The sequence below is a fragment of the Columba livia genome, chromosome 1 (genome assembly GCF_036013475.1).
Source record: "Columba livia isolate bColLiv1 breed racing homer chromosome 1, bColLiv1.pat.W.v2, whole genome shotgun sequence".
In the NCBI taxonomy this organism is placed as follows: Eukaryota; Metazoa; Chordata; class Aves; order Columbiformes; family Columbidae; genus Columba; species Columba livia.
Window position 1 is genome coordinate 137,400,886 of NC_088602.1, and position 26,224 is coordinate 137,427,109.

General features: G+C 39.3%; 1 protein-coding gene across 9 annotated transcripts in view; it reads right to left on the bottom strand.

Moving 5' to 3' along the window:
* SCUBE1 (signal peptide, CUB domain and EGF like domain containing 1) overlaps positions 1-26,224 on the bottom strand; it is a 249,621-nt gene that overhangs the window by 95,722 nt on the left and 127,675 nt on the right. For all 9 annotated transcript variants that reach the window (XM_065050094.1, XM_065050093.1, XM_065050095.1 and 6 more), the window contains 2 exons: positions 9,642-9,767; positions 1,187-1,303 (listed from right to left, as the gene is read on the bottom strand). In XM_065050094.1, coding sequence (XP_064906166.1) covers positions 1,187-1,303; positions 9,642-9,767 — 243 coding nt within the window. The remainder of the gene's footprint in view (positions 1-1,186; positions 1,304-9,641; positions 9,768-26,224) is intronic.

A 26,224-nucleotide genomic window follows, 5' to 3' on the forward strand; every position in this document is an offset into this window, starting at 1 on the left:
AACCTGCTCTCAAGGCCCTCGCTCTTGCTAATCCTCTGCATCTGGAACTGCCACAGGCTTCAGGGAGGGTTATTGAAACAGAGAGACCATGCGATGGAGCCCTCTGTGTTAATCAAAAGCACAAGCTGAGAGATCCCGTAAGCTGAGACACAGGCTGTGTGCACAGCGAGGCAGCGTCCAGTGCTGAACCTTGTCGAGCTCTGCCTCTGCCGACACAACACTACCACACATGTGTGCCATCGAACCCTGCAGAAGCGAGTGAGGCTCCAGGCAGCCACTGAGTTTTATGCCACGGATCTGATCGAGGGATTGCTAAAGATTTCCATGGGTTTCAAGTGTTCTGTCTTGCAGTATCGATAAAGGAGAGGAAAGATTATAAATATGCATCCGTGATTGTTCAAACTCAGGAAATTACTAGGAATTCATAAGAATTTGAAATTAACCAAACAAAAAAAGTCAACATGACCACAGTGCTAACGAAAACCACTATGGATTTTAGGTTCTGATCTGTGAATAAGAATATCCAAATTTTAACTTGCACTATGCAAAAATATGCTTTTTTATTAAAAAAAAAAGGCAGAGTGGAAAGAAATAGTGTTAGGTAAATATTGTATTTTATAATCATAAAAGTTTGCACAGCATCTCCCAAGATGCTCCATCTCTTGTACAGCTTTTTCCTACTGACAATCTGAGTGAAAGCTTATTCATTACAAGTGACATAATTTTTAGAATCAGAAAACATACAGCAGGGAAGAAAGCACATAATGACGATTAATTTTCCCCAATAACAGCTTAGAAAAGAGGATTATTTTCCGCCTCTTGCTTACGCAAAGAAGTCTTGACTCATGAAAGTGAATGGAAGAGCTGAACTTCCATTCGTAATTATGAATGTTCTACACATTTTAACTTCAAAAAATTATTAGAGTTATGAAAATAAAGTTACAAAGGAGTAACAAAGGGATACTTCATTAACACACGTTTTGACAAAACAAGAACAAATGCTTCTCTCTCTGTATAGCATGACCTTAGCTGCTACGGCCAGGAACTGCTGTTAGACGCTTCTCTCAGCAATGGTGCTGCAGGCCTGTGAGATACAAACACACATGCACACACACACACACACACATGTGCACAGATATATTCTATGAGGAATATGAAATAAAACGCGCTGCAGTGAAGTACTTACCAATGCAGGTTCGGCCATCTGAATGTAGGGCATACTTCTGATGACAACCACACACAGGACCAGTATCTGTGTCATCACAGGTGTGCTGGCAGCCTCCATTCCCATAGTTACAGGTTACTAGTTAAGCCCCAAATGAATGTGTATATATGTATATACAAATAAAATGACAATGAAACCAATTAGTCTTGAGGGCCTTTCAGAACACAGAAGAGCAGTAACAAACCAAGACATAAGGCAACATAACATTTGTATTTGTGGTTATTTGCATTTCTTATTCTTTCTGACCCCTGCTTATCTTAGCCATGCTCCTGTCTCACACCCTATTCTCAATCCACGCATTAAAGAAAAAAAGGAAGAAAACCAGAAGTATGTGCTACTTCTTCCCCAGCCTATTTGCATCCATAGTTTTAGTAAGAGTGGTCAGCTAATTCCAACTCTTTCTAAAAGCTACATGCTTCATATCCGTGATGTACATGGCATGAAGAAATGAGCAGTCTACCAAAATAGGCATTTATTTTCAAGTCAACAGACAGCAATTATCTTGCCATTCCCCTTCACTTTCTAAGTGGAGGAAGCAAAGACCAAACAGCAAGAGCAAAACTATGTAAGTCTTGAAATCCATTATTTCAAGTACTAGTCCTCCTAGAGTAGAATATTGTTTAAAAAAAAACAGGAAACATTTTCTTTTTCTTCCCTGAAGCAAAAAATGCATGGTTGTTATGGCCTTGCAGTGCTCTGGCCTAAACTAGGAAGGCAACATTGGAGATGTCACTTTCACTTCCAAGCATACAGTGGAAAATGGCTTTTAGCAACTAAAACATCCTCTGGTAAAAAAATATTAAACATTTATTCAAGCAAACACTGTTCAAGACAGAGTTTTGAAGTTTACATGAATCAATAGATCAAACTTCCTTTGTCACATGATGGATTTAATGTCTGACTACTAAGACAAAACCGTTTTTAAATATTAAGATGGCGAGTGTCGTTAACAATGCCGCTCATTTGCTCCTGTTCCCCTTAATCCTTTGCAGTCACATAGCTTGATGCTGAATAGTACAATTCTGATCTGATTGAATTCAATTTACTGTCTTCACATACAGGTAATTTGGGCTAGGTTCTTTATCAGTATACACATACTGGCAGATACAGGGCAAATCCACTATGCTGTCATTCAGTTACATTATGCTCATCATTTCAGAGGACTTCAATGTTTTGAAATGTTACAGTACATTCAAACACGCACTACAGTAATTTAGATACCGATTCCTACTAATCAGAAGGAACTTCCTCACATTGGTTTTAGCAGAATTTTGGTGCTAGAGAAGAGAGTCTACAGAAGAGCCAGGGTAGCAAATTGCAACGCACAGTAAAACTAGGATAATGGTTAACAAGATTTTAAAATCATGTATCTAAATCTGAACTGGGATTCTATCTAATCCAATAGGGCTAAACTTATATAATTTCCCACTGACCTCAGTGACCCCACTTTAATGCTGGCTTCTTAAAATGGAGTACACTGGAATTTTCAGTCACAATAACTAGAACTGAAATATCCCACCTGTGGCATGAGTGTCCCAGTGCTGAACAGTCATGCCACTCTCAGTAATCACTATAGTATTTTGCTTAAAATGGAATAATTCTAAGAAAAGGAACTGAGGGAGACCCAGCACAGCATACTCAACAGAATTCACCTTAAAACCTCTTGCCAGCGTGGGAACTGCAAGTTTACACCCGTGGTCCCTGAAGTGTGGCAAAGATCACAACAGGAATTGTCCATCTCCCAAGCGAGTACAGACCAGAGCTACTACAGGTGCAAGCATCCTTGGTCCTTCACATTGTATGTTTTGAACAAAATTCTTGTGTTGTTCAGAGATAGAGAGGGAGTAGTCTCGTGGCCTAGAACATTCCCCGAGAACAGGGCCGGCCTGGATTCCCACCTCTCCTCCCAGGAATATCACAGTTCTATCCCACTGGAAAGAATGCCAATGAGAAACATGGAGAGCAGCCAGATCCACATTCTCTTATGGGAGCTTGACACTTTGGGCACTAGGCTGGAAAATGGGAATTGTGGGTTCTGTCCCACCAGACAGAGGAGGGATTTGAACTCACATACCCAAAGCCATAAGAATCCTAAACTTCCAAGGAATTACATTAAAAAGCCCCCTAAGCATCAACCACTCTCAGGCATTCTTTCTCCTTCTCCAGTTTTATAACTTGCCTATTAATGTATTTTTGTGAAAAAAACCCATGAAGCAGGCCATTCTGCTTTGCATCAAATGGAGGCAACATTTCATTTCCTTCAATACACAATAATATTTTAGCTTTTATTTTTGATGCAAACCAAATAAACCAAAATTTTAGTCTTAAACCTCCCACCTTTTGGATGCAGTCATGCTGAGAAAACATTTACTTGCTCAATGCTATGCCTGTCTGTGCTGGGCAAGCACTGGCAGAGCTAATCCTGGATGGGGTAATTTCCCTCTACCTGTCCTCTCCTCCTCCTTCTTGACCCCGTTTGCCTCTTGGACTATGTGGAAGTTCATCACACGTTTCTAGCCCAACTGGACTGCCATGCCATCACGAATTAAATTAAAGGTGTTGTTTATGCCAGATGTTTAAATACATTTCTAGCCAACAGTAATTTTATTGAGGATTTTAAAGTGCAATCAGCAACACAGTGTATATTTTAAACAGCTTGACTGCAGTGGTTATTTTTGGTATTCCTTGCTGAAAGCCTCTGCTGGCAGAGATGAAAATATCTTAACATGGTTTCTCTGATCTGCGTAATATGAGGGACTTTTCCTTGCTATATTTGTCTATGAAAAACTTCATTAGACTGACGGGTTTATAGTAAATCCTGCAGAATCACACACTTCTTTTATAGTTCCCCTGTATGCTAAAGTTACTGGTTCCTGTTCTACCAAGTCACAGATGTAGGTCAGTTCCTTTTCCTGTCTCTTACAAGTATTAATAAATCATGTTTTTGAAATATTTGAATTTCTGTCTAGACTACAATTTATTTATTTATTTTAAGCACTTGAGAAAAACTCTGGAGCTTGACGGGTCTGCAGGTGAAATTGGTACAAAATCCAGTTGTAAAATATGTCATTTCCGTTTCCTTCCAGCCTTAATTCTGTGGCAGTGACACAGTGAGAAGTTCCTTTTGCTTAGAGGAAGAAAACCAAAGTTATTTAAAAGCAAAGGGACATCCAGATCTACTCCATTTTTGCCAGAAAGCATTAAAGCAAGCTTAATGAGAAATCTCAGCGTTCTTTTAAAAATTAGTTCTGATTAACTCTGGACTCCACAGCTTTAAGATTGTGTGTTCATTCAGAGTCTGTGACATTAAAATGGCAAACAGAAGCCAAATAGTAACTTCCAATAGACACAGTTCAGCTTCAAATATTATAAATCATGTTACAATAAAAAGGATGGAAAATAGATGGAAAAGAGTAAGTAATTTTTCTTTCTTTCCTTTTTTTTTTTTTTTTAACCTAAGGAGAATATACACATATTTGTTAGAACTCAGATATACTTAACCTCACATACCAGATTTAAAACCAGAATAACACTATTGCTTTTGCGACTGCTTCAGCATTTGTGTATACATTTGTCTTAAGTGCAGTCAAAATACTGGGCTCTTTCCCTTAGTGGAAGAAATACCCTGTAAAACCAGCAAAAACCAGCATCTGCTAGAGAGGCCTTTGCTCATGTTGGCTACAGACATGAGCAGAAACCACAGATGAGTCCTACAAAGACGCACACCATCTAAGCGAGATGTCTAATGCTGGTGGTCAAGCTACCTGCCTGTTGTCCCAACATTGTTTCTCTTGTGAATGAAGAGCTATGGGGCATTCTGAGCTGCAACCCTGACGCTGGTGCTTCAAACAGCCTTCAGATGAGAGTAATTCTTTTCACTGGCTAAAATGCTCAGGCTCTTGAACTGGTCAGCCACCCTTTAGGGCCTGCAGGCTGACCCTGTCTCCCTAAATGCCCACCTGCCTACACTGTGAGCAGCAGCCACTATTCAGTTGGGCTGGGCTGAGCTAAGCATCCCTCAGACACAGCTTTGCAAGTGGGCCACTGCTTATATCCATGGAAATATATGGACTAGTCATGAAATGACATTTTGATGATGAAAGACAAGAAACAACTGTCTGGAAGAGGAATGACATCTTAAAGACAAAGAGATTTTAATGTACTTAATTCTAAATGATGATACTGATTTTCTATGCTAAACCCCTCTGAAGACAGAAAACACCAAAATTCAGCCTCACTCTACAGGCTAAATCCTGTTTTCAGTGCTTCTCTGAAGTTTCACATAATCCTTTTTCTGATATCTTCCACCTGACTTGCCCATAACAAGTATTTGAAAACATACGGCCAAATATTAAATCTAGCATTTAGTACCCACTAACCCAAAAAATCCCCTAAGACAACAATGTCCCGATCTTGTCTGTATGTGGACTGAGAAATGCACAATGCCTTAGATGCCACAGAATTTGCAACAAGGCAGACCTTTTGTTTTTGGAGCATGGCTTCCTGCAGCAGATTGAACCAGCATGCTGTAATTCCAGATAAATTAAAAATTGCACTGCACTGTTTTTTAAAGTAAATTGACACTTAGATATATAATTTATACAAATATATGGGCACCTCTTTCTATGTGATAAAGTTGTGCATGCAACATTGCTTGCATTATTTATTCTGGAGATCTTAGTACAGACAGCAAATAGCTGTATGAGAACACTGTCAGCAGGAGCTGAAAAGCTGACACTTGGCATAGGTGGAAAGCATTCTATTGTAATTATATTAGATGGGATTTTTAGAATTACTTAGCATTAGCCTTCCTCCTCACTTAAATCATTATTATCGGAGGGGGCACACAGAAACAGACGTAGTTCAGTTTAGCCAGTATTTTTCATTAAAAGATTCAGCTTTCACTTGTTTATAACTGCCATAATTATTTCTTTTGGGTTGTAACTTGCAGGTATGTGTATCTGCTTTAGGTTTTCCCTTACTTATTCAAGTTCCAGCTAAACTGCCCCAGGTAATAATGAGATTAACAAAAATGTCTTGGCTTGTTCATGTTTGGGAAGGAAATCTTCAGTTTGTCAAAAATTTCTAATGCAATCATGCTCAAGAGTAGGATCTTAAAATCTATCATGGATACAGATAAAGAAAGGTCTTTTCCTCTGATTTTCTACTGTAATATGGAACCAAATCCACGATTCCTAATTCTCTTCTTTCTGCTACCAGACAGTATCTATGAAAATCACTGACAAAGCATATTCCTTTTCTAGTGGCTTGTGTACACAGAAGATCATAGTTCACTGCAGCTTGGATCTAAAGGATGCAGCTCTTCTGAGGAATTATGTGTGGATCTGTGTGATTCTGCTTGGTGTATTTCTAGGTGACCTTTTGAGGTCCTTTCCAGCCTGAGCGCTTCTGCGTTTTCCTAGCATGGTGAGCAAGACTTTTTTTTTTTTTTTAAATAAATTGCATGTTTAAAATTTACACTAAGAAAGCATTAAGTTCGTAATATTAAGCACTCAAAAGTTACAAAATACCACACTTCTGGTATCTAGACTTATTGTATCATGATAATCATCCTTAATGGCAGATGAAGAAAACACTCTTGTCTTCTTCAGTGCACAGTGGAGCTGGGCAAAGTCAGGTCTGTGGAAACAGCTGGAGAATCTTGTCTCATTTGCTGTAGAATGAGCAGTAAATCAGAAAGGGACCATCAAGACAGGATGGTCTTGTTCAGACAGTGAATTGAGACCTAATATAACTCTATTTCTGCTCCTGCCAGGTAATTCCTACTTAGGGCTTAGCAAGTCACCTGAATCATATCTATTACAGGTTACTAATACCATATTCGTTTCGCCACAGCGTTTGCAACCATGGCTGGAGCCATTGGGAGCTTGGCTTTGATCATACTGAAGTACTAAAAATGCTGAGCTGGGTTCTGGGTGTCTCTTGTTAATCACCTATCACTATTAAATGACTTTGATATTAACATCTTTATATTCACTACCCATTTGTAAGATAGGCAAACCAGTACTATTTAACTTGACAAGAACGTTCTGAAAACACGTTACCAATGCCTACAAAGCACTTCAGTATTACAATAATGAGTATCATGGGAACATCCATGAGGAAACTAAAAATTTCATGTTCATGATAGGGTTTAAATACTGTGTAGCAGGCAAGGTATGACCCTGAATTATGGAGAGGGAGGTATTGAACAAAAGCCAGTTTAATGAGCACTGGCCACCCTGTACACTAAATGAAGCAAGACACCAATAGTGACTTCCTCGTGAGCATGTGATTATATGATCAGCTGATATGTAATAATCTGATTAGGATGTAAGGACAATCTTGTAATGCAGGTATAAAAGGCAGGAGCATCCCTCCTTTTTTTTTTTCTGTTTTCTAACTTGTTTTAACGTATTTTTTTCCCTTTGAGGAACAAAGATCCCACTGCTAGTGGACTTAGGCCAGTATGTCTGAAAACCACTCCAGAATTCTGATTCAACTGCAAACTGCCTGACAAAAATTCACCCAGTAAGGTACCGGTTTTCTGCCACTTGCTCCCATAAAAAACAGAGAAGCAAGCTCTGACAGACTCTGAAAGGCACAGTCTCCTGGAGGGACCATGATAAATCAGAATAATTGAGAGGGATCCAGGGACAGGAGTATATCAGACCCTACCAGTCCCTGGTATACAGGGCTACAGACCCAGTCCAGGCTGACAAGGGGCAAGTGTCTCTTTTTCAGCTCTTCAACATAGCTCTACTCTGTACTTGCAAAGCTGCAGCTCAAGATTTAAGCCAATTCCACTGAAATGGTCAGCTGTGAAAAGGTTTTTTAGAAGTCAAGATTTGGTTTCAGAACTAGTCCTTTATAAATAGCCTCCTGTAATCTCACAAATTTTGTCCCAGACTATCTGGCTACAGCTTTATACTTCTTTGTGTTTGGAAAGGCTGGAAATACAGTTATTTTAAAGGAGACTCTGGAACACATTTGCAGAATGTGCTGTGGGTTTAGGGGTCAGTGTACTCTGCAGCAAGCTCTGCGGCCTTGAAAAAGGCAGCAGCCCTACTTAGAGGTCTGTCAGCAAAAGTTCATTGTACTTCCAACTACAATTTGAACACCACAAGGCACAGAATAAATTCAAGTTTTTCACTCCATTAAACCTTGAGGCATTTAGAAATACTGTTCTAGAAAAGGCCCTAATTCTCGTATCACCATCTCACTATGAAAAAGGAGAATGTAATTCATAAAGAATGTACAGATTTGTAGAAACAAACAATAAACAACATAAATAAACATCCTCTCCCACTTTACCGATGTAGCTGATGTTGCACTGCAATTAACAACATGCAGTGTTCACTTCTAATAAACATTGAGAATGAAAATGGCCATGAAGACAATTTTTCTCTGTGCTTTTGCCTTTGGCTCTGTGTAGCCTCTTAATGCTGAGGAGCAATCAGGCTGTACAATATCCTGTGGCATTTCTTGGTGATATTTGAAGGTTATTCTTTTGACTTTGTATTTGGGACCTAATATCATCTAAGTGTGTTTATACAGTGGAGATCTCAGGAAGAAAAAAGTCAAAGTGGAAGAAAGGCTATCACAAAAACACTGGCCCTGTGAAAGCACAAAACATATTTTATATTGTTTTATAGCACTTCCTTTTTTTTTTGTCTCTCACAAAGCTGCCAAGTATGAAAGCAAGCTATTTGAGTCAGATCTAACACTCACAGAAGCCATCAGAAATACTCCCATGCAATTTGAAAGCTTTCACATGACAATTCTAAGTTACAAAGGGTCAATTATTTTAACTTATACAGAAGAACTTCTAATTTTGTGGGATAATGAGTATCTGTGTCTTCAGAATCCCAGATTTGATAATACATCACTTAGGGTTTTTCTTTGAAGAACAGTATATATATGATACCATAATAACAAGAAAAGTAGCCTATGTGCAGTGGAATCAGGACCAGAGCAAACATTTATATCATTTAAAAGAGAGGAATTAACACTCTTAATTTGATCTCTCTAGCGGACTTATCATTAAACCTTTTAGCAGATTTATCAATGCATCTATCATTGTGGAAGTTCAAAACCTTGTAACCCAGAATCCTCTATAATTTATCTGTTTTGCTTTACAAGGAAAGCCTGGATTAAACTGATCCCTTACTCTTCTGCATTCATAGGCAGGTAGAAAAGTTGATACCATTTTGCTAAGAGAGTCACTGCCAACATTCTGTTATTCAATCCCTCTTAACCATCCCCAAGTAAACCTTCTACAGAAAAAAAACACATTACTAAAATTACAAATCACCTTTGGCCAAAACAAAGTTGATTTCTTGGCTTCTGGAAAATAACAACAACGAAGAAAATAAGACATTTGGGGGCATTTGAAATTTAATCTTTATCTACCTACATTTGCAGTCCTTCTGGTTTTTGGCAAGTTCAAAGCCAGGCCTACACTCACAGGCAACCCCACCTTTGGGCGTCTCCCGGCAGATGTGTGCACACCCATGATCTTTGTTCATACAGTTCATACCCTCTGTAAAAAAAAAGAAAGAAAAATGGAAAATATTAATACCGAAATAAAATCACAAAATAATTATACACATCCAGTCCTCCGGTAATTTTAATTGTAATTTTAATTTTGCATCTGAACTGTGTGTTCCACAATGCAAAAGAACACAGCTGAAAAAGAGGTATATGATCAACAAAACAGTGTAAGAAAAGACAAATCTCTTCTGGGGTGAATACAAGCACTGCCGTGGAATACAAGGTGTCTCTGCTGCATGTAGAAACCCAGGACCTGTGATTTCCCTATTCCATATCCATATTCTAATCTCTCCAGAAAATATAATGGATTCAAAAGAAGCTCCATGAAGTTGTCTGTCCCACAGGTGATTATCAGAGTTGAAAAACTGAACTCACTCTTATTTTTTTCAACATATAAATTAAATGGTTGTCACTGTCTGGTGCATTTTTATTTGCCTGTTAATGTGCTTTATACTCTCAAACAGAAAAAAACTACCGAAGATTATATCTGAGCATTTTTGCTTGGATCTGTTTCTTCACTATTCGTTACACATCTCTATTATCTGTGTCATTCGCCATAAGCGCAGCCAATCTCCAACAAACCCAGTACCACTTTTTTCTTTGACTCTATTAAACAAGACATACCAGCTTTTCAACAAAAATCCCAGTGCCATGGGTGGATTCCTGTTAACGTTTATACCAAGGAGCAGCATCAACCAGCTTTCTCTTAATCATCACAGGGCAAATTTTAGCTATCTAAACCATGTAAGAGATTTAGATACTGAACGCGTCCTATGCTCTTAGAGGCTTTCATTACCCAGTTAATTCAAATCCCACATATTCACAGAAATCTTGAACTCAGTCCTTATGGGTCAGCATCTAGCATTCCTTCTGTGAGCAAAGGCAAGCTAGATTTGCATTACAAAGCCTTCCCAGACTTCCCCTTGGATATCTGATCTGGAAAGGAGAAAAAAAATTGTCTTGGGGTACACTGACAGAGAATTCACTGCATAACTCCGTTTACTAGTGTGAACACAGCATGTATTCCCCAAAACACTGGTGCATGCAATGTCAGTGTGGGCTTAGCAGCTATATATTCTACATATTCTAGCCTAATTTCTCAAAACAACTCCAGTGTAAAATGTTCAAGTCACACCTACAGTGACAATGTACTGTAATTAAATGTCTTCTCAGAGCTGTTGCAAAGTTTTTGCCTCCAGAGGTGAAAATGATCACTGCCCTCCCTTTTTATTCTCAAAGAAGCTACATGAACCTACCTGCCGCCTCTGGCATCTACACACACAGCCTTTAGGCTGAGGCTGGTCTCACACTACCAAATATTTGAAACCAAGTGTGAAAGCTTCATGATGAATTTGTGCAAAATTTGTCTGCATACAGCATAGTTTTTAATGTAACTCAAATGAAATTATTAGCATGTAAGACAGTTTGTGTACAAAATTCTGAGGAAGAAATGCTACAGAAGTCAGCCAGAGATTCCCTCAGGATGACAGAAGCTACCAGCTTCAGAAGTTATTTGCGCTGTTCAACTTTACCTCAGAAAGGTTTATATTAGCAGAGCAATGAAAAACACCCATCACCACTCCACGTGGGTATTTTCGTTCATCTCTCCTACAAAAAGTATCAGGATCTTAAATCTCACCGCCCATGAAAATCAACATTATGGACAACAGATATATTTCTCTCTTCTAAATTCCCCTCCCTGTCAGCCTCGATGAGTTTAAAAACTTGCCAAAGCAGAAAATAAGCTACTCTGTAAACTGCAGCCTGGGTAAAAGATGCGACTGGAAGATATAATACATCCTATATTATACTACACCATCCTATACATCGAAGTGAGGTATGAATCTTTTGTTTTGCTGAACAGATGTAAGAAACCTGGGAACAGCCTTAATGAAGGTTTTGAGGCATTTTATAATCTCTTTCTCTACACTTCTCCCAACAAAGGATTTCAGACACAATGTGTTTGACAAACTGCATTCCTGTGCGCTATGCTATGTTCAGAAAAGGATCTGGGAAAGATAACACATGCCTGATTGAGTCACACTGCTGAGGCAATGAGAAGAGAGGAATTAGATAGATGAAAGAAGATATTTAATGGCCCAGAAGTGTAATGAAGCAAGTGATTTTCAGTGTTTACTTACACATACTGAATATCTGCCATTGTTAAAATCACTTGGGAAGACAGAAATTGTGCACTGCTAAAATATCAGGAGAAATCAAAGATCAGAATTATTACATTCTGAAACGGAAGTGAAAGAGAAAGCAGAATTTTATGCTGGTATTTGTGTGTAAAACCACAATATTTCAGTTACTACAGTAATAATTTCAGTTATTGTATTCCTCGGGTAGTTGGAGCTATTTAGCTGGAGAAGAGCACAGAAATCTCCTAAGCATGAAAACCATTATTTCAGAAAATTTAGGTTTTTCTGGTGAAATGGAAGACCATTACTTTCCAAGCAAGAGCAGAAACTCATCCACAACAGAACCTCTCATTTATATTTCAGTATTTTTCAAAATCCCTAAGAATTAAATTACAACCAAATCCTAAACAAAATTTTGTTTGGGCCTGAAAAAACTATTTAAATAAAAATGTAGCAAATCAATATTTTGGCTTGTTTAAAAATGTAATATAAACCAAATCTGTGTTAATTTGCAAACAGCATTCATCATTCCAAATTTTAATTTTTCAGCAAATGCAGAATTTTGCCCAATGTCATCTGTACTAATCTACATACACAAGTTATTTATGAATCATTGTTGATACATAAGATTTACTTATTTGCAAGCTAACTCTTCTGACAATATTGAACCTTTTATGATACAGCATATAAATCACACTAAAAAATGCAAAAATATGCTAAATAGCTTCCTAATAATAGTTCAGTTGCTATACAAATGCATATAAATGGCAGAGACAAACACTACTAAAATGACTTTGTTCAGTATTCTCTTTAGCAGGATGTGGTGCAAACTCTAAAATTAACTAGAAGTACATAAATCACCTCTCACATATTTGCCTATACTGAAGCTGGATGCAGTGCACTGCTGCTAATAAAATAACTGGTCTGCTGACTGCACATCACTCCGCTATCATAGAAGTAAAATGTCTGAGTTATCATATCCCTTCACTATCACCTTCTGAGAAACAGAGTTTTGCCTTATATTAGCTAATGTTTAGTGGCCACCTAATGTGCACATGCTTTTTAAAGAACGAGCTAAGAGTGTGAAGAACAGCATGGAAAAAATTCCCTGGATGTTCAAGTGGGATGTTTCTTAAGTATTGCTGTGCCTGCCTTGGTTTTAATCCTCCCTCAGCCCCAGGCGAAAGGGTGACCTAAAGGGGAGGTGGGCAGGGAGCTTTCAGACCCCCTGGCACTGCTGCCATGTGCGGGCAGCCAGGAGGCTCCGCTGCACAGTGACAGGCAGTGCACAGCGCCAGGAAAAGCACTGCCTGCCCTCTGGGGGTAACTGGCACAATCCAGGCCAAACAGCTTGGTTTGTAGAGATGGGTGAAAAAACAGTCATTCAGGAAAAAAACATGATCATGGAAAAATTGGGCAGGATTCATTTAAATGTGCTCAAAGTTTTTCTCTTAATCATCAGAAGTCCCAGTTCACCACAGGGGCCTCAGCTTCAAGAGGAGTGCCCTGTGCTTCATGGGTTGCTCCTTCCTAGAGCTGACCAACGTAATGCAGAACCAGGGAAGAGAGGGGAAACACCTATGGAATTATTCTTCGCCTTTCCCAAGACAGTACAGAATTATGACCGCAGCAGTTTTACTTCAGTATGTTGCTTACCTGGGTGAAACATCAGGCAATGGATCTTCCACTTGAGCCTTAACCAGAAAGTATCTGCAGAACTACGTATCACAGAATCACAGAATGTCCTGAGTTGGAAGGGACACACATGGATGAGTCTGCCTTCTGTCCTTGCACGTGACAGCCCCAAAATTCACACCATATGTCTGAGGGCCTTGTCCAGTCTCTTCTTGAACACTGTCAGGCTTGGGGCTGTGACACCTCCCTGGGGAGCCTGTTCCAGTGCTGCACCACCCTCTGGGGGAAGAACCTTTTCCTAATGTCCAACCTAAACCTCCCCTGGCACACCTTCCTGCCATTCCCTCGGGTTCTGTCACTGATCACCAGAGAGAAGAGATCAGCGCCTGCCCCTCCTCCTCCTCTTATGAGGAAGCTGTAGCCGTCATGAGGTCTCCCCTCAGTCTCCTCCAAACTAAAGAGACCCAGTTCCCTCAGCCTTTCCTCATACAGGAGATGCTCCACTCCCTTAATCATTTTTGGTGGCTCTGCACTGGACTCTCTCCAGCAGTTCCCTGTCCTTCTTGAACTGAGGGGCCCAGAACTGGACACAGTATTCCAGATGTGGTCTCACCAGGGCAGAGTAGAGGGGGAGAAGAACCTCTCTCCATCTACTAACCACCCCCCTTCTAATACACCCGAGGATGCCATTGGCCTTCCTGGCCACAAGGGCACAGTGCTGGCTCATGGTCATCCTGTTGTCCACCAGGACCCCCAGGTCCCTTTCCCCTACACTGCTCTCTAATTGGTCGTTTCCCAACTTATACTGGAACCGGGAGTTGTTCCCACCCAGATGCAAGACCTTGCCCTTGTTATATTTAATTAAATTTTTCCCTGCTCAACTCTCCAGCCTGTCCAGGTCCCGCTGAATGGCAGCACAGCCTTCTGGCGTGTCAGCCACTCCTTCCAGCTTGGTGTCATCAGCAAACTTGTTGACAGTGCTCTCTATTCCCTCATCCAAATAATTGATGAATATATTGAATAATATAGGCCCCAGTACTGATTCTTGAGGCACTCCACTAGATACAGGCCTCCAACTAGACTCTGCCGCATTGACCACAACTCTCTGGCTTCTTTTCTTCAGCCAGTTCACAGTCCACCTCACTACCTGATCATCTAAACTACACTTCCTCAGTTTAGCTGTGAGGATGCTATGGGAGACTGTGTCAAATGCTTTACTGAAGTCAAGGTAGACCACATCCACCGCTCTGCCATCACCTATCCTCCTGGTTATGTCTTCATAAAAGGCTATGAGGTTGGTCAAGCATGACTTCCCCTTGGTAAAGCCATGCTGACTGCCCCTAATAACCCTCTTACCCCTGTTAGGCCTTGAGATGGCACCAAGGATAAGTTGTTCCATCACCTTTCCAGGGAGTGAGCTGAGGCTGACCGGTCTATAGTTACCCGGGTCCTCCTTCTTGCCCTTTTTGAAGACTGAAGTGACATTTGCTTTCCTTCAGTTCTCAGGCACCTCTCCTGTTTCCCAAAATTTAGCAAAGATGATGGAGAGTGGTCCCGCAATGACCTCAGCCAGCTCCCTCAGCACCTGCATGTGCATCCCATCTGGACCCATGGATTTACTGATGTCCATATTACTTAATTGCTCCCTAAACCAGTCCTCATCAACCAAGGCAAACTCCTCCATTGTCCTGCCTTCCTCTGGGGCCGCAGCGGTACGGGGCTCCTCAGAAGAGCCTCCGGCAGAGTAGACAGAGACAAAGAAGGCATTCAGTAACTCTGCCTTCTGTCACCAGGGCACCCACCTTGTTCATCAGTGTGCCTACACTGCCTCTAGTTTTAGTTTTATCTGTCGTGTATTTGAAGAAGCTCTTTCTGTTGTCCTTGTCCTCTCTTGCAAGGTTTAATTCTAAGGAGGCCTTAGCGTCCCTAGTTGCCTCCCTACATCCTCTGACAACAGCCTTACATTCTTCCCAAGTGGTCAGCCCCTCCTTCCATGATCTATAAACTCTCCTCTTCCACTTGAGCATACCCAGCAGTTCCCTACTTAACCATGCAGGTCTCCTGGCTCCCTTCCTTGACTTCCTGTGTGTCAGGATGCTCTGATCTTGAGCTTGGTAGAAGCAGTCCCTGAATGTTAACCCACTATTTTGGGCCTGTACCTTCAAGCACCCTTTCCCACAGGATTTTCCCTAGCAATTGCTTGAAAAGGCCAAAGTTGGCTCTACTGAAGTGCAGGGCTGCAATTCTGTTTGGTATTCTGTTCCTGCCACATGAGATCCTAAACTCCATCATCTCATGGTCACTGCAACCCAGGCAGCCCTCAACCTTTACTGCTTCGACCAGACCCTCCTTGTTAGTGAGGATGAGATCCAGCAGTGCACCACTCCTAGTTGGCTCATCCACCATTTGCATCAGGAAGTTATCATCAATAAGTTATCACTGGAGGAACCTCCTGGACTGTGGCTGGCTGGCTGAGTAGTCCTTCCAGCAAACATCAGGGTAGTTAAAATTCCCCAAGACAATCAGGGACTGTAATTGTGAGGCCACTCTCAGCTGCCCATAGAAGGCCTCATCAACTTCCTCATCCTCATCTGGTGGTCTGTAATAGACACCCACAACAGTATCAGCCCTGCCAGCCTGCCCCTTAATTCTCACTCACAGACTGTCAACTCACTCCTCATCCGCCCCTGGATAGTATTCTATACGTCGAGCACAAGCAGTTGTTCCCAGCTCTTCCTCTCGATTTTTGCAATGATCTGTGTGTCTCAGCTTCTAGAACTGATGTGTTTATGGTCAAGTGAAAAACCATAGTTCCCAAATCAAAGGAAAGACTAGATGTTCATGAAAGAGAAGTCTGCACACCAAAAAAATGCTCATTTTATCGTCATGACACTAAAATGCTCCATGTTGAAAGGTTCTAGGTTTTTCATGTTAACTGTTAATAAAAGCAGCATCGTAATTTAATATGCTGCTACTCAAGGTAGTCTCTAAAGCCTAGCACAAAAGTGGGTGCATGTTCTCTTCAGCAGTGTTGGCAGACAGTAAAATAAACTTTTCAAACACAGACATGTTCTTAGCAAATTCACCTTAATAAAAAAGACAGCAAAACAGAATCCAATGTAAAATATATTATAAACAGGAAGAGAAATGCCACTTAAGAAAGGAAAACACTGATCTAATTAAACTAAATCCTCTCCTAATGTTTTTTATATGACTTGAGAAACTCTCTCCTACCACATTCCTGTTTTTTTTTTTTCTGACTTTCAGTTACAAAAGATTGTTCATGGGAGAGTGGCAGACATTGTTATATGACCTACAGTCCACATTCATTTCTGTTCCTGACCTAGGAGAGATTTGGGTGTGAGTCTACTACATAAATCCAGTCTGCCATCTTGTTATCACAGATCTCTTAATAGTGCTGTTCTGCAAAATGTTCAGTCTGATACAATGACCTCTCCATTGTATTATGCTCTAAAAACGTTTTCAGCTCAATGGCTCAGAAAGTGCTTAAATCAAGCTGACTGTGACAACTAATGTACTGATCAGCCTTTATTTCTCATTAACACTGCATGTTCTCATCTTAATTAAGACCTCTTGCAATTATTTTACTCTGTGTTCATCATATATGCTTGTATTATCCTCTACTTGGTCGTAATTTCACTTACTCTGTATTTATATTGTTGCTATGTTTTATAAATTCCAACTAAACATGCTGATTCCAAACATAATCTGAAAAATACTACTTTATATTACACCAAAGATATAATACAGTAATAGCTTTTAGAATACTGTCAGAGTAGATGTGATTGAATGTGGCAAGAAAATACAAGAAATCTTGAACTTAACCCATATATACACACTGACATACACTATAGCATGTGCATCACTTATACTCATACCCCAAAACTATGTAACTGGATTATCTTTTTTGTTAATTTAGCACGAGCTACATAGTGAAATCTTGTATTATCGTTGCACCCTATTTAACAACAAAAAAGAATCTTATTAAAAAATCATTTAAAAAGTTGTAGACATGGTTTACGAAATTGATACATCACATGATTTGTATGATTCTGTTCTAGTAACTTCTCAAAGAGTTGAAAGACATTAAATATAAGTTATATGCAAGGCACTGAATTGCTGGACTCAGATAAACCACAGTGTTTAATTATTTATTAACTGCTTTACAAACTTTTAATGAGCATATCCTATATGTAAACTAAAGCATAAATCTTTATAACACAAACAACAAGCAATTGTTGTGGTTAGTTTCTCTCCATCAATCTTCATTATAGGGGATAATTACTTCTGCTTGGGTCGGGGATCCATGTGGTGCTATGAAACTGCTGTTGGTGATATTCAGGACTTTCAGGACTTTTCTCTTTAAAAAACCTGTTAGTTTAAGGAACAGTAGAGTTCAACTATATCAGGATCAGTTGATACAGTTCAACTGTATCAGTAGGTATTATATATCATGGCAAAATATGATAATACCCAATATATTATAATTAACTTTAAAGGAAGAAACAATAAGTAGCATGAAATAGAATGTCTTTAGATTACCTGATTGTCACTTATGGTCATTCTCTCAATGCCTGGTGCTAGGAAGATAGGAATACATCTTCAGCAGCAGAGAGAAGAAAGAATACAAGAGGAAACAAGCATTCTCATTTGAGTTGTTTACTACACTACTAGCATAGTGGGATTTTTTTTTTCTTTGTTTCTTTTTAAAAATTCAAGTGTGGAACTACAGAGTTACAATAAACACACTGGTCAATGACCAAGCAATTTAGAACACTGACGGAGACAACTCCTCTCCCAGAGTTTTTGTTTTACTCTGTTTGGAATGTAGGCCAAATAGAACACACTAAGCTTCTGATGGAGACAGGAACATAAAGTTAGTGAAAATGCAAGATGGCTGTTTCAAGCCAAATGTTACATTCTGCATGTAAATTTTGGTCACGTAAATGCAGTTACATGGTTGACTATCCAAAAAAAACCATACTGTAACTTTTCGCCTGGCTTGTGGAAAGCAGCTCCCTATCTACACCTGTGAGTGTCCCTCTGTCGACCGACTCTCACACCCTCCTTTGGCCTTCTAAATACAGCACCTTGTGCACTTCAAAAGAGTGATGAAAATCAACATTTGGCTAAAAACCCCAGTTATAGTCAACAAATACATATGGTCAGATCTTAGCTCCATTGAAGCCAAGGATTATCTTCCAATAGCCTGTATCTGACCTTCACCTTTATGCTGCACAGTTGCATCAGATCCTCCAGACATTTCTGGCTCACTGACAAGGGATTCTGGGATGTGAAGAATGTCTGGGTGAGCCTGGCTCCCCAGTGAGAGCCTAAGATGCTCTCATCTCAAAACAGAATATGTCCTTGCATGAGGATAAACAAACAGACAAAACTCCCCAAGATTTACTCTCTTCAGCAAGGTAATGGGGGATAAACCTAACCGGTTGAGGCAGCTACCCTTTCTCAGCTCATCACAACACCCTGGGTACAAAGCAGCCATCTAGGAACAGAACACTAGAGCTTCAGGAGAAACCTCACATTGGGTATGCCGCAAATGTAATAATCTATGTCACGGTCTAATGTTTTTTGTATTCTTAACTGAATGAACACAACACTTCCTTTCCATCTTCATTTCTGAAATAAGTTGCCTGGTTCTGCCTAAAGCTTCAGAAAAATACAGTTGTTCCAGTGACTACAACTCACCCCAACTGAGGTTGAAAAGAAAACAAACAAAGCAGGAAATCTGACCCAAGAAAACAGAATTCTACACTAATTAAGTAGGTTGGCTGGAGAAAACCTGGACATCATGCAAGAAAACAGCTGCTGGTATATTACAAAATAAACAAATGCAAGTTTGTTTAGAAGTTACATGTGTTTCAGCTTGGATGTAAAATGTGCTTAGGGACGGCATCTTCAGCAGGCAGGCTTGCAGCTTGATCTCTGACAAGATGTTCCTGCTCTGAGTGGCAGCCAGAAAACTGTATGTGTCATCCAGCCCTGAACAGGGGTTTTGTCTTAAGATTTAGAAATAGGCATGTGTCAGAAATACAACTTCATTCTGTCAGCAGTAAAAGCAAAGATTTGCAATTATGCAAAGGTACTGTAATTTCAGAAAAGAGGACAGAAAGATTAAATTAATGATGGGAGTGAAAGGATCAAGTTTAATTTAGCAGAAAAACTATGCAGACAGAGAAAAGAAACAGATTCAAAAATTTCCAGCAAATGTCGGCAATGCCTATGGGAAGACAAACAGAGAATAAGAAAGACTGGCTGAAATGCAGCCCAGGTTGGTTGTGACTGACTTGTGACTGTGTGATGGCTTTTTGGTGGATCCCATGGAAGAAGTCTGGTCATCTTGCTCTGTTTCCCACATTGCAGAGTTACCAATAGAAGTCAGTGCTCACTGAAATGCCTTCCAATAGTCTCCGTTACCTTCTCACACATACATTTGCTTTATCTCAAAGGAAATTCAGCAAGATAGGCCAGAGAATGCGTGTTGCTGCTGGTCTGGCAGAATCAAGGTTGTTGGTCTCTGCCAGAGTCTACTTGGCTCCTGACATTACCACTGATTTTACACAAAAGGAAATAAATGGCAGAGGAACAGAAAGCCAAGGACAGGAAAGGAAAGCAAAGCAAAACAACAGTCAACACCGCTACAAAGAATTAAAGTAATCTCAGAAAGAGACACTTTCCACAAACATAAATAAATCATTTAATTTAAAATAGAGCTTTTCATTAGTGTTTTCTGAGAAGGCTTTGAACTGGGTCTAACCAAAGTTTAAATCATTACAGTATTATTTGTGAAAAGACAAGAGATGGGATTACTTGATTATAAAAAGAATCCTGAAATCTTATATCTTTTCCTTTCTCTGAAATCTGCACAGCTGATATGAGATAGCCTTGGTTTCCAGAAATAAATATTTCTAATGAAATATTTTAAAAATCAGTATTTCTAGGTCACTTTTTCAACACATAGCATATACTAAGAAAGAAAATAAAATTCAACAACACTTTCCTTTGCAGGAACTCCTTCACATCCCAAACTTGCAACATCATGTAATCAAACATAAATTGAATATGTGCTTGATCATCACCTTTGGAAGTCAGATGAGATATTTAGCAGGTTTCCTTTCCAACTGGTATTTAAGAAAGCTGTGTAGCAAATACATTTTGTAAAACAGTAGGATGAAACAGAGTCTTCTTTTGGGTTCCTACTAAGCTTTAGCTAAGATGCTTCATTCCCCATGGAACCAACCAATGATGAAGGGCTCTGGATGTGAGCAAGGGTTTACTTTCAAACTCCAAGTGGAAGAATTACCTCAGCAATGCCTATTCTGAGAATATTCTCACAAGTTTCAAGTTCTTTTTTAGGGAAATAAGAGTCTCCTGTGGCCTCGACTTACAGGCACTACCTTTCTAAGCCATAATAAACCCCAAATCAGACAACACTGTCTGAAAAAATCTGATACGAATTTTGCTATTTTAGTAAGATATTTTTATTACCATGAACACAACACGTAAAGACATTTCTAAGTGCTGATGGCTGGAAAAAGTTTCATATATGCAATAGATTTTGTCCTATTTTCTTTTTACATATACAGAAAATACACTCTAGGACTAATTAGCAAAATTATATTTTATATTATATTTAACTGTATATATTATGTACTATCATAGAGATATGTACCAGTATAATAGGCAATAATTCATATATATAATGAATATTCATAATTATATATAATACTATATGTACTAATGCATATATAACCTATTTAAACCCCGAAATGTGTTGTGCAATAAATTAAGACTGTTCACTGCTCTACAGGTAAACATAAAGAACAGACCAAATAATTACCGTGCATCAAGCCTATCATTTTTGTAGAGGTAAATGTGACCAAGATTCAAAGCTCATTCTGCTATTTGTCCCTTACAAAATGAAACACTGGCCATGATGCTAAAGAATCCATAGACTTGCCCCCACGAAGAAAGGACTGTGTAGCACAAAGGTGGTCATGTCTCTCAAAGATAAGAGATAAAGCAATAGAGTTTATAGCCTTCTGTTCAGTTTATTCGGGTTCACATCAGCTCTAGAAAGCTGAAAGTGAAGCAACATCAACATGTAGCTGTGCTATAGTCCCCAGAGCTTCACATTTCCATCAACGTTTTGATAGCAGAAAAGTCTGGTGGTCTAAGTTACTGTCCAACAACTAAACGGCTGATTTCCACCACCTGTGGCAACATTCGGAGAAATCATATACAACCTGGAACCAAAATGTTAACAGTATTTTTGGAGCTGTTGATTCAACTACAGTGTCTCTCAAAAATGAGGTTGTGGGTATACTTAAGTAGTATGTTTGCACACAATACAAGTTCTTTCTGGTGCAAAGCTTTCTTATGTTCAAAACTCAAGGTTTGTACAGCCCACTTCCACGAACCACTGGTGTGCTGGAAATACTTTGTCCCTTGGGGAATTCAAGCTGTAAGGTGTACGCTAGGGCACCAGAAATGGCACCACAGACGGCAGAATGAAACACAGAATAAAAACACATATATATTTCAGTGATGAGTGTCAGAGAAATAAAGTAATCCATCTCAGAACTGAATGGAGTCAAGAAAGAAAAAAATGATACTATGCCTTAGAAAACGCTATTGCTTCTAAAATGTTATTCTAGCAAGACTGTCAGTACCTGAAGACACTGGAAGACTGAATATGAAAGGCAAAATACATGTTTGCAAACTGCCTTATAAACAGGCAATTCAATTTCCTATCAAAATGTTTTAAGACGTGTATAGTGGCCGGGGTAAAAGCTAAGTTATCTGGAGTACTGTCATAACTAAGTAATTACTTTAATAAGCTCAGAGTGTTTGTCTCCACTCTCCTCTGTCTCTTGATTATTTAGTGGGTCTGGTGCTAGAGCTCATAGATTTCAAAATTCTTTTAAGTTTTTGTTATCTTTCTGATCAAAGAAATGTTTATGTATCCTTCCCATACTGTGTCTCTTTAAACCATTGGCTTTTTCAAAGTGGGGTTTTTTAATGCCATAATGTGATGTACACAGAGAGGTAAGTGATGTCAGAATCCTTTCTGCCCCAAACCAGTCTGTAAATCTTCAGAAAAGCAAAGTTCATGGGTGCATTTAAAAGGGGCACAATCTGCTTGTGCTTAAAAGAAAGTCCCCCTTTTTTTGTGTGTGCAGAATAACAATGCCAGAATGCATTATTCCAAAGAACTGTTGCCATGGTGATGCCATCAATAACATCGTTTTCTGCATCCTTGTCCTTTAAACACATAAGGAACGCAACAAGCATTGGTAAATGTGAAAAAAGAACAATTACCTTTTCTCTCTCAACAGCAGAGGAAGCCTTTTTTTCACCTCATCAATAGAAAATTATGTAGAAAGGAATAATAAAGACTGTTACGAGAAGCACCAAGAAGCCTATTAGTGACAAAGGCTTTTTTTTTTCCCTTTCCATGAATAATTACAGCTCTTCAAGAAGAAATCAGCCCAGGCTAAGGACCCTTCGCAAGCTTTAGATAGTAAAACAAACATTTGACTATACAAGGATTTCCCTTTCATGTACCTTTCCAAGGAAAACCAACTAAAATCCAGAGTGAAATGAGAGAGAGAAAACCCAAAGAAACATCTGCTGCAATTAAATTTAAAGAACCCTGCACATTCACCTAAAAGACTCATATCAAAAGCAACTAGATTAGTGACAGAATCAATATAAATTTCAAGACAGCGGGTTAAAGTTGTCTGTGGTGGGAAAGTTTGGCTTTTTAAGTAGTATAATAACAGGAACCTATTCTAATTCTGTATGAACAGAAGAATACAGGATTTCAATACTACATGTGTTACCAAACGGGTGTAAAACACTGTGTAAGCTGAAAAACTCAAAGGCCAAAGCAAAATGGTAGACAGACTTACTACACAAAGTCAGCTCATAAATAATGGGACCTTTACCAAAGCACGATTTGACTGCATGGACTTTTAAGAGTCATGTAACATATAATCAGGGAACCTTTCTGAAATGTTACGCTTTCGTCCTGACATTCTCATTGCGACGTGCTAATGAGAGCTCTGAGTGTGCTGCTTGGAGTTTTCTACACAAAGTGCAGGTCAACATATTGTGCAATGGCTTGTTTATATATTTTGGGTCTTTCCCTACATACCTATACTAAGGTCAGTTGCTCAAGATGATGATGGGAAAATTTAGGTAGTAAAAGGAACATAAGAGAAAAGTGTGGAGGAAAGGAAGAAAGAAGTGACGAATTTTAAAGGTAGTTGGAGCACTTGAGTTGGAGATGAGAATAAGAGTTGGCAAGCTCAGACACACATCCTACAGAATTAGACCAAAGGGCTGTTACAGTTAACAACAGTAAAGATACGCAGCAGAAAACTCACCGGGTTTAGAGCAGTAAAACGAATTTATTAAGATGATGCAATTCCAAACACTTTAGCTGAACAAGAATGGTCTATGAATAGAAGATAACAACTTAACTATACAGCTACATTTACCATGGGAAGTCTGAGCTAGTTAGCAAAAGGAATTCAAGATGTTCGAATCCTTTTCCTGAACACATTATTATCTTGCGTTGTCCTTTGATTCCTTACTGCTTCTATCTCTTCACCTTTAAAGTGAGAGATAACGCTTATTCATTTTGGAAAGCTCCTCCAGCTCTCCACTTGTTACTGTGGAAATCCTAAAGGAATTGTGAGCCACTAAACACTAAGAACATATGGAGATGGCGAGAACCAATTCTTTTCCTTTCTGTTTTAGAGCCTCTGCTCTAATGTTTCAAAGTACTCCACCAATCAATCCAGTTTAAATGTTAGCACTGACTGGGTTCTATTTCACGGAAAAAAAGCTTCTACATTCTGACTAGATTTCAACACATTTAAGAATTGTTTAGAAAGCTCTCTTGAAAGGCTTTGATAGGGCAGCTAACGGGCTAATTCAGCTTATCTCAGGGGCTATTCACCAAATTCTCCAGAAAACAAAAAGTAGTGAAATCTGTTTCTCAGTATCCAAACACGACCCTTTATCTCCGAAGCTGAAGGAATAAAAGACAAATTATTGGAAAGAAATGTTATGATTCCCTTCCCTTCTGGCCTGTCTGAAACTTGGAAATAAAAAGTCTACTTTTGTAATTTCCTAGCTGGTCTCAAGAGGCTGAAAGCCAAATGGCAACTCCCAGTTTACCAGTCCCTCAGATTGACACTCCTGCATGGTTGTCAACAAAACAAACCAATGGTTTTGATTGGTGAGAGCCTCTGCAACTCCTCTGAGATACTTTAAAGGCCACTGGAAGTTTATATGCTTAATTTATGGAGTAAGTATTAAATTGTACATGTGTTTTGTTAAGCAACAGTTTCTTAACTCTGTTGGACACTGTAACTGGAAGGACACTCAGTAATATTAATTGTTCAGAGGTTACCTCAGAATGCATGCAATACATAAGGGTCACTTCAATGTGAACACATTCTTGCACAGAACTTTGAGAAAATCTTTAATTTCTGTTCTGAAGAGAGAAAAAAGCTTCTGAGATGAGACATTTTGAAAAGATATGTCACTGCTTATAATATCATTTTCTTTCACCAGTAATTACAAAAATTAAATTCCTTACAATAATCAGGCATCAGTTAAATCATTCTCTTTTTCTGTCCTCTGAATCCTCAGATAGAATTTCCTCCACATGATAATGTAAATTTGTACAATTTTTCAATGGAAAAGCAGAAGGAGTGTTGTTAAAATTTAAACTCCTCTATGCTAACATAGGATTCTAATGGTGCTTCTCGAAAGAGAATAATCTTTCCATTTTATGGATGCTTGCAGAACAGAAACCTGAAGATGAACCCAGAAGAGTGCCTTTGTGGCTATTTAGAATTAATAAGACTACCACTGTGGGAAAAGGCAGAGTATCATCAAAAAAAACCCCAAACCAAATCAAAACAAAAAAAACAAACCATCAACCACCTACATCATGCCATATCACAAAACTTCAGTTGTTTTCATGGCCCCTGCAAGAATGCATCCACCTCTACATCACCACCATTTCTACTTGAATAGGTGCATTTCCCCTACACTTAAGTCACAAAAGTATTTTTAAAATGTTCGCAAAGATAGCACTGAAAAGCTTTAGTGACATGTTTCTAGCCACAACTTTCACAACAACAGCTAGCAAGTATGTCTTACAGCTGTGCTTTTATCAGCATGCAGGTACCAGGGTAGACTTTTTTGTGACACATCTTTGCTAAGGAACTTGCCAGATCCTTTGCTGAGAGAAAAATGAAAGCTGTCAACGCGTGGGCATTGCCCAGATGGAGAAAGCAGATGAGACATGAGTCCTGGAGAAGAGGCAAAATAAGGAGATGAAGGAGGTTAGACAGGAATGAAGGGTCAGTCGCTCACTGCCGCTGTGTCAATGGATCTGGACAAAGGCTCATAGAGGACGTGAGTAACAACGCTGGCACACAGCATATCAGCCATCAGGAGAGAAGGTCTGGGGTTACAGTCCCCTGCTGGAGTAGGTAAGTCCTGTAAAGGGAAGGAAAGCAAAGCTGTTCTTGATAAAGTCCTGGAAGTGATGTAGTGTGGATAGGGAATAGAGAAGGTAGTGTGCTGAACAGGGCGGTTAAATTCC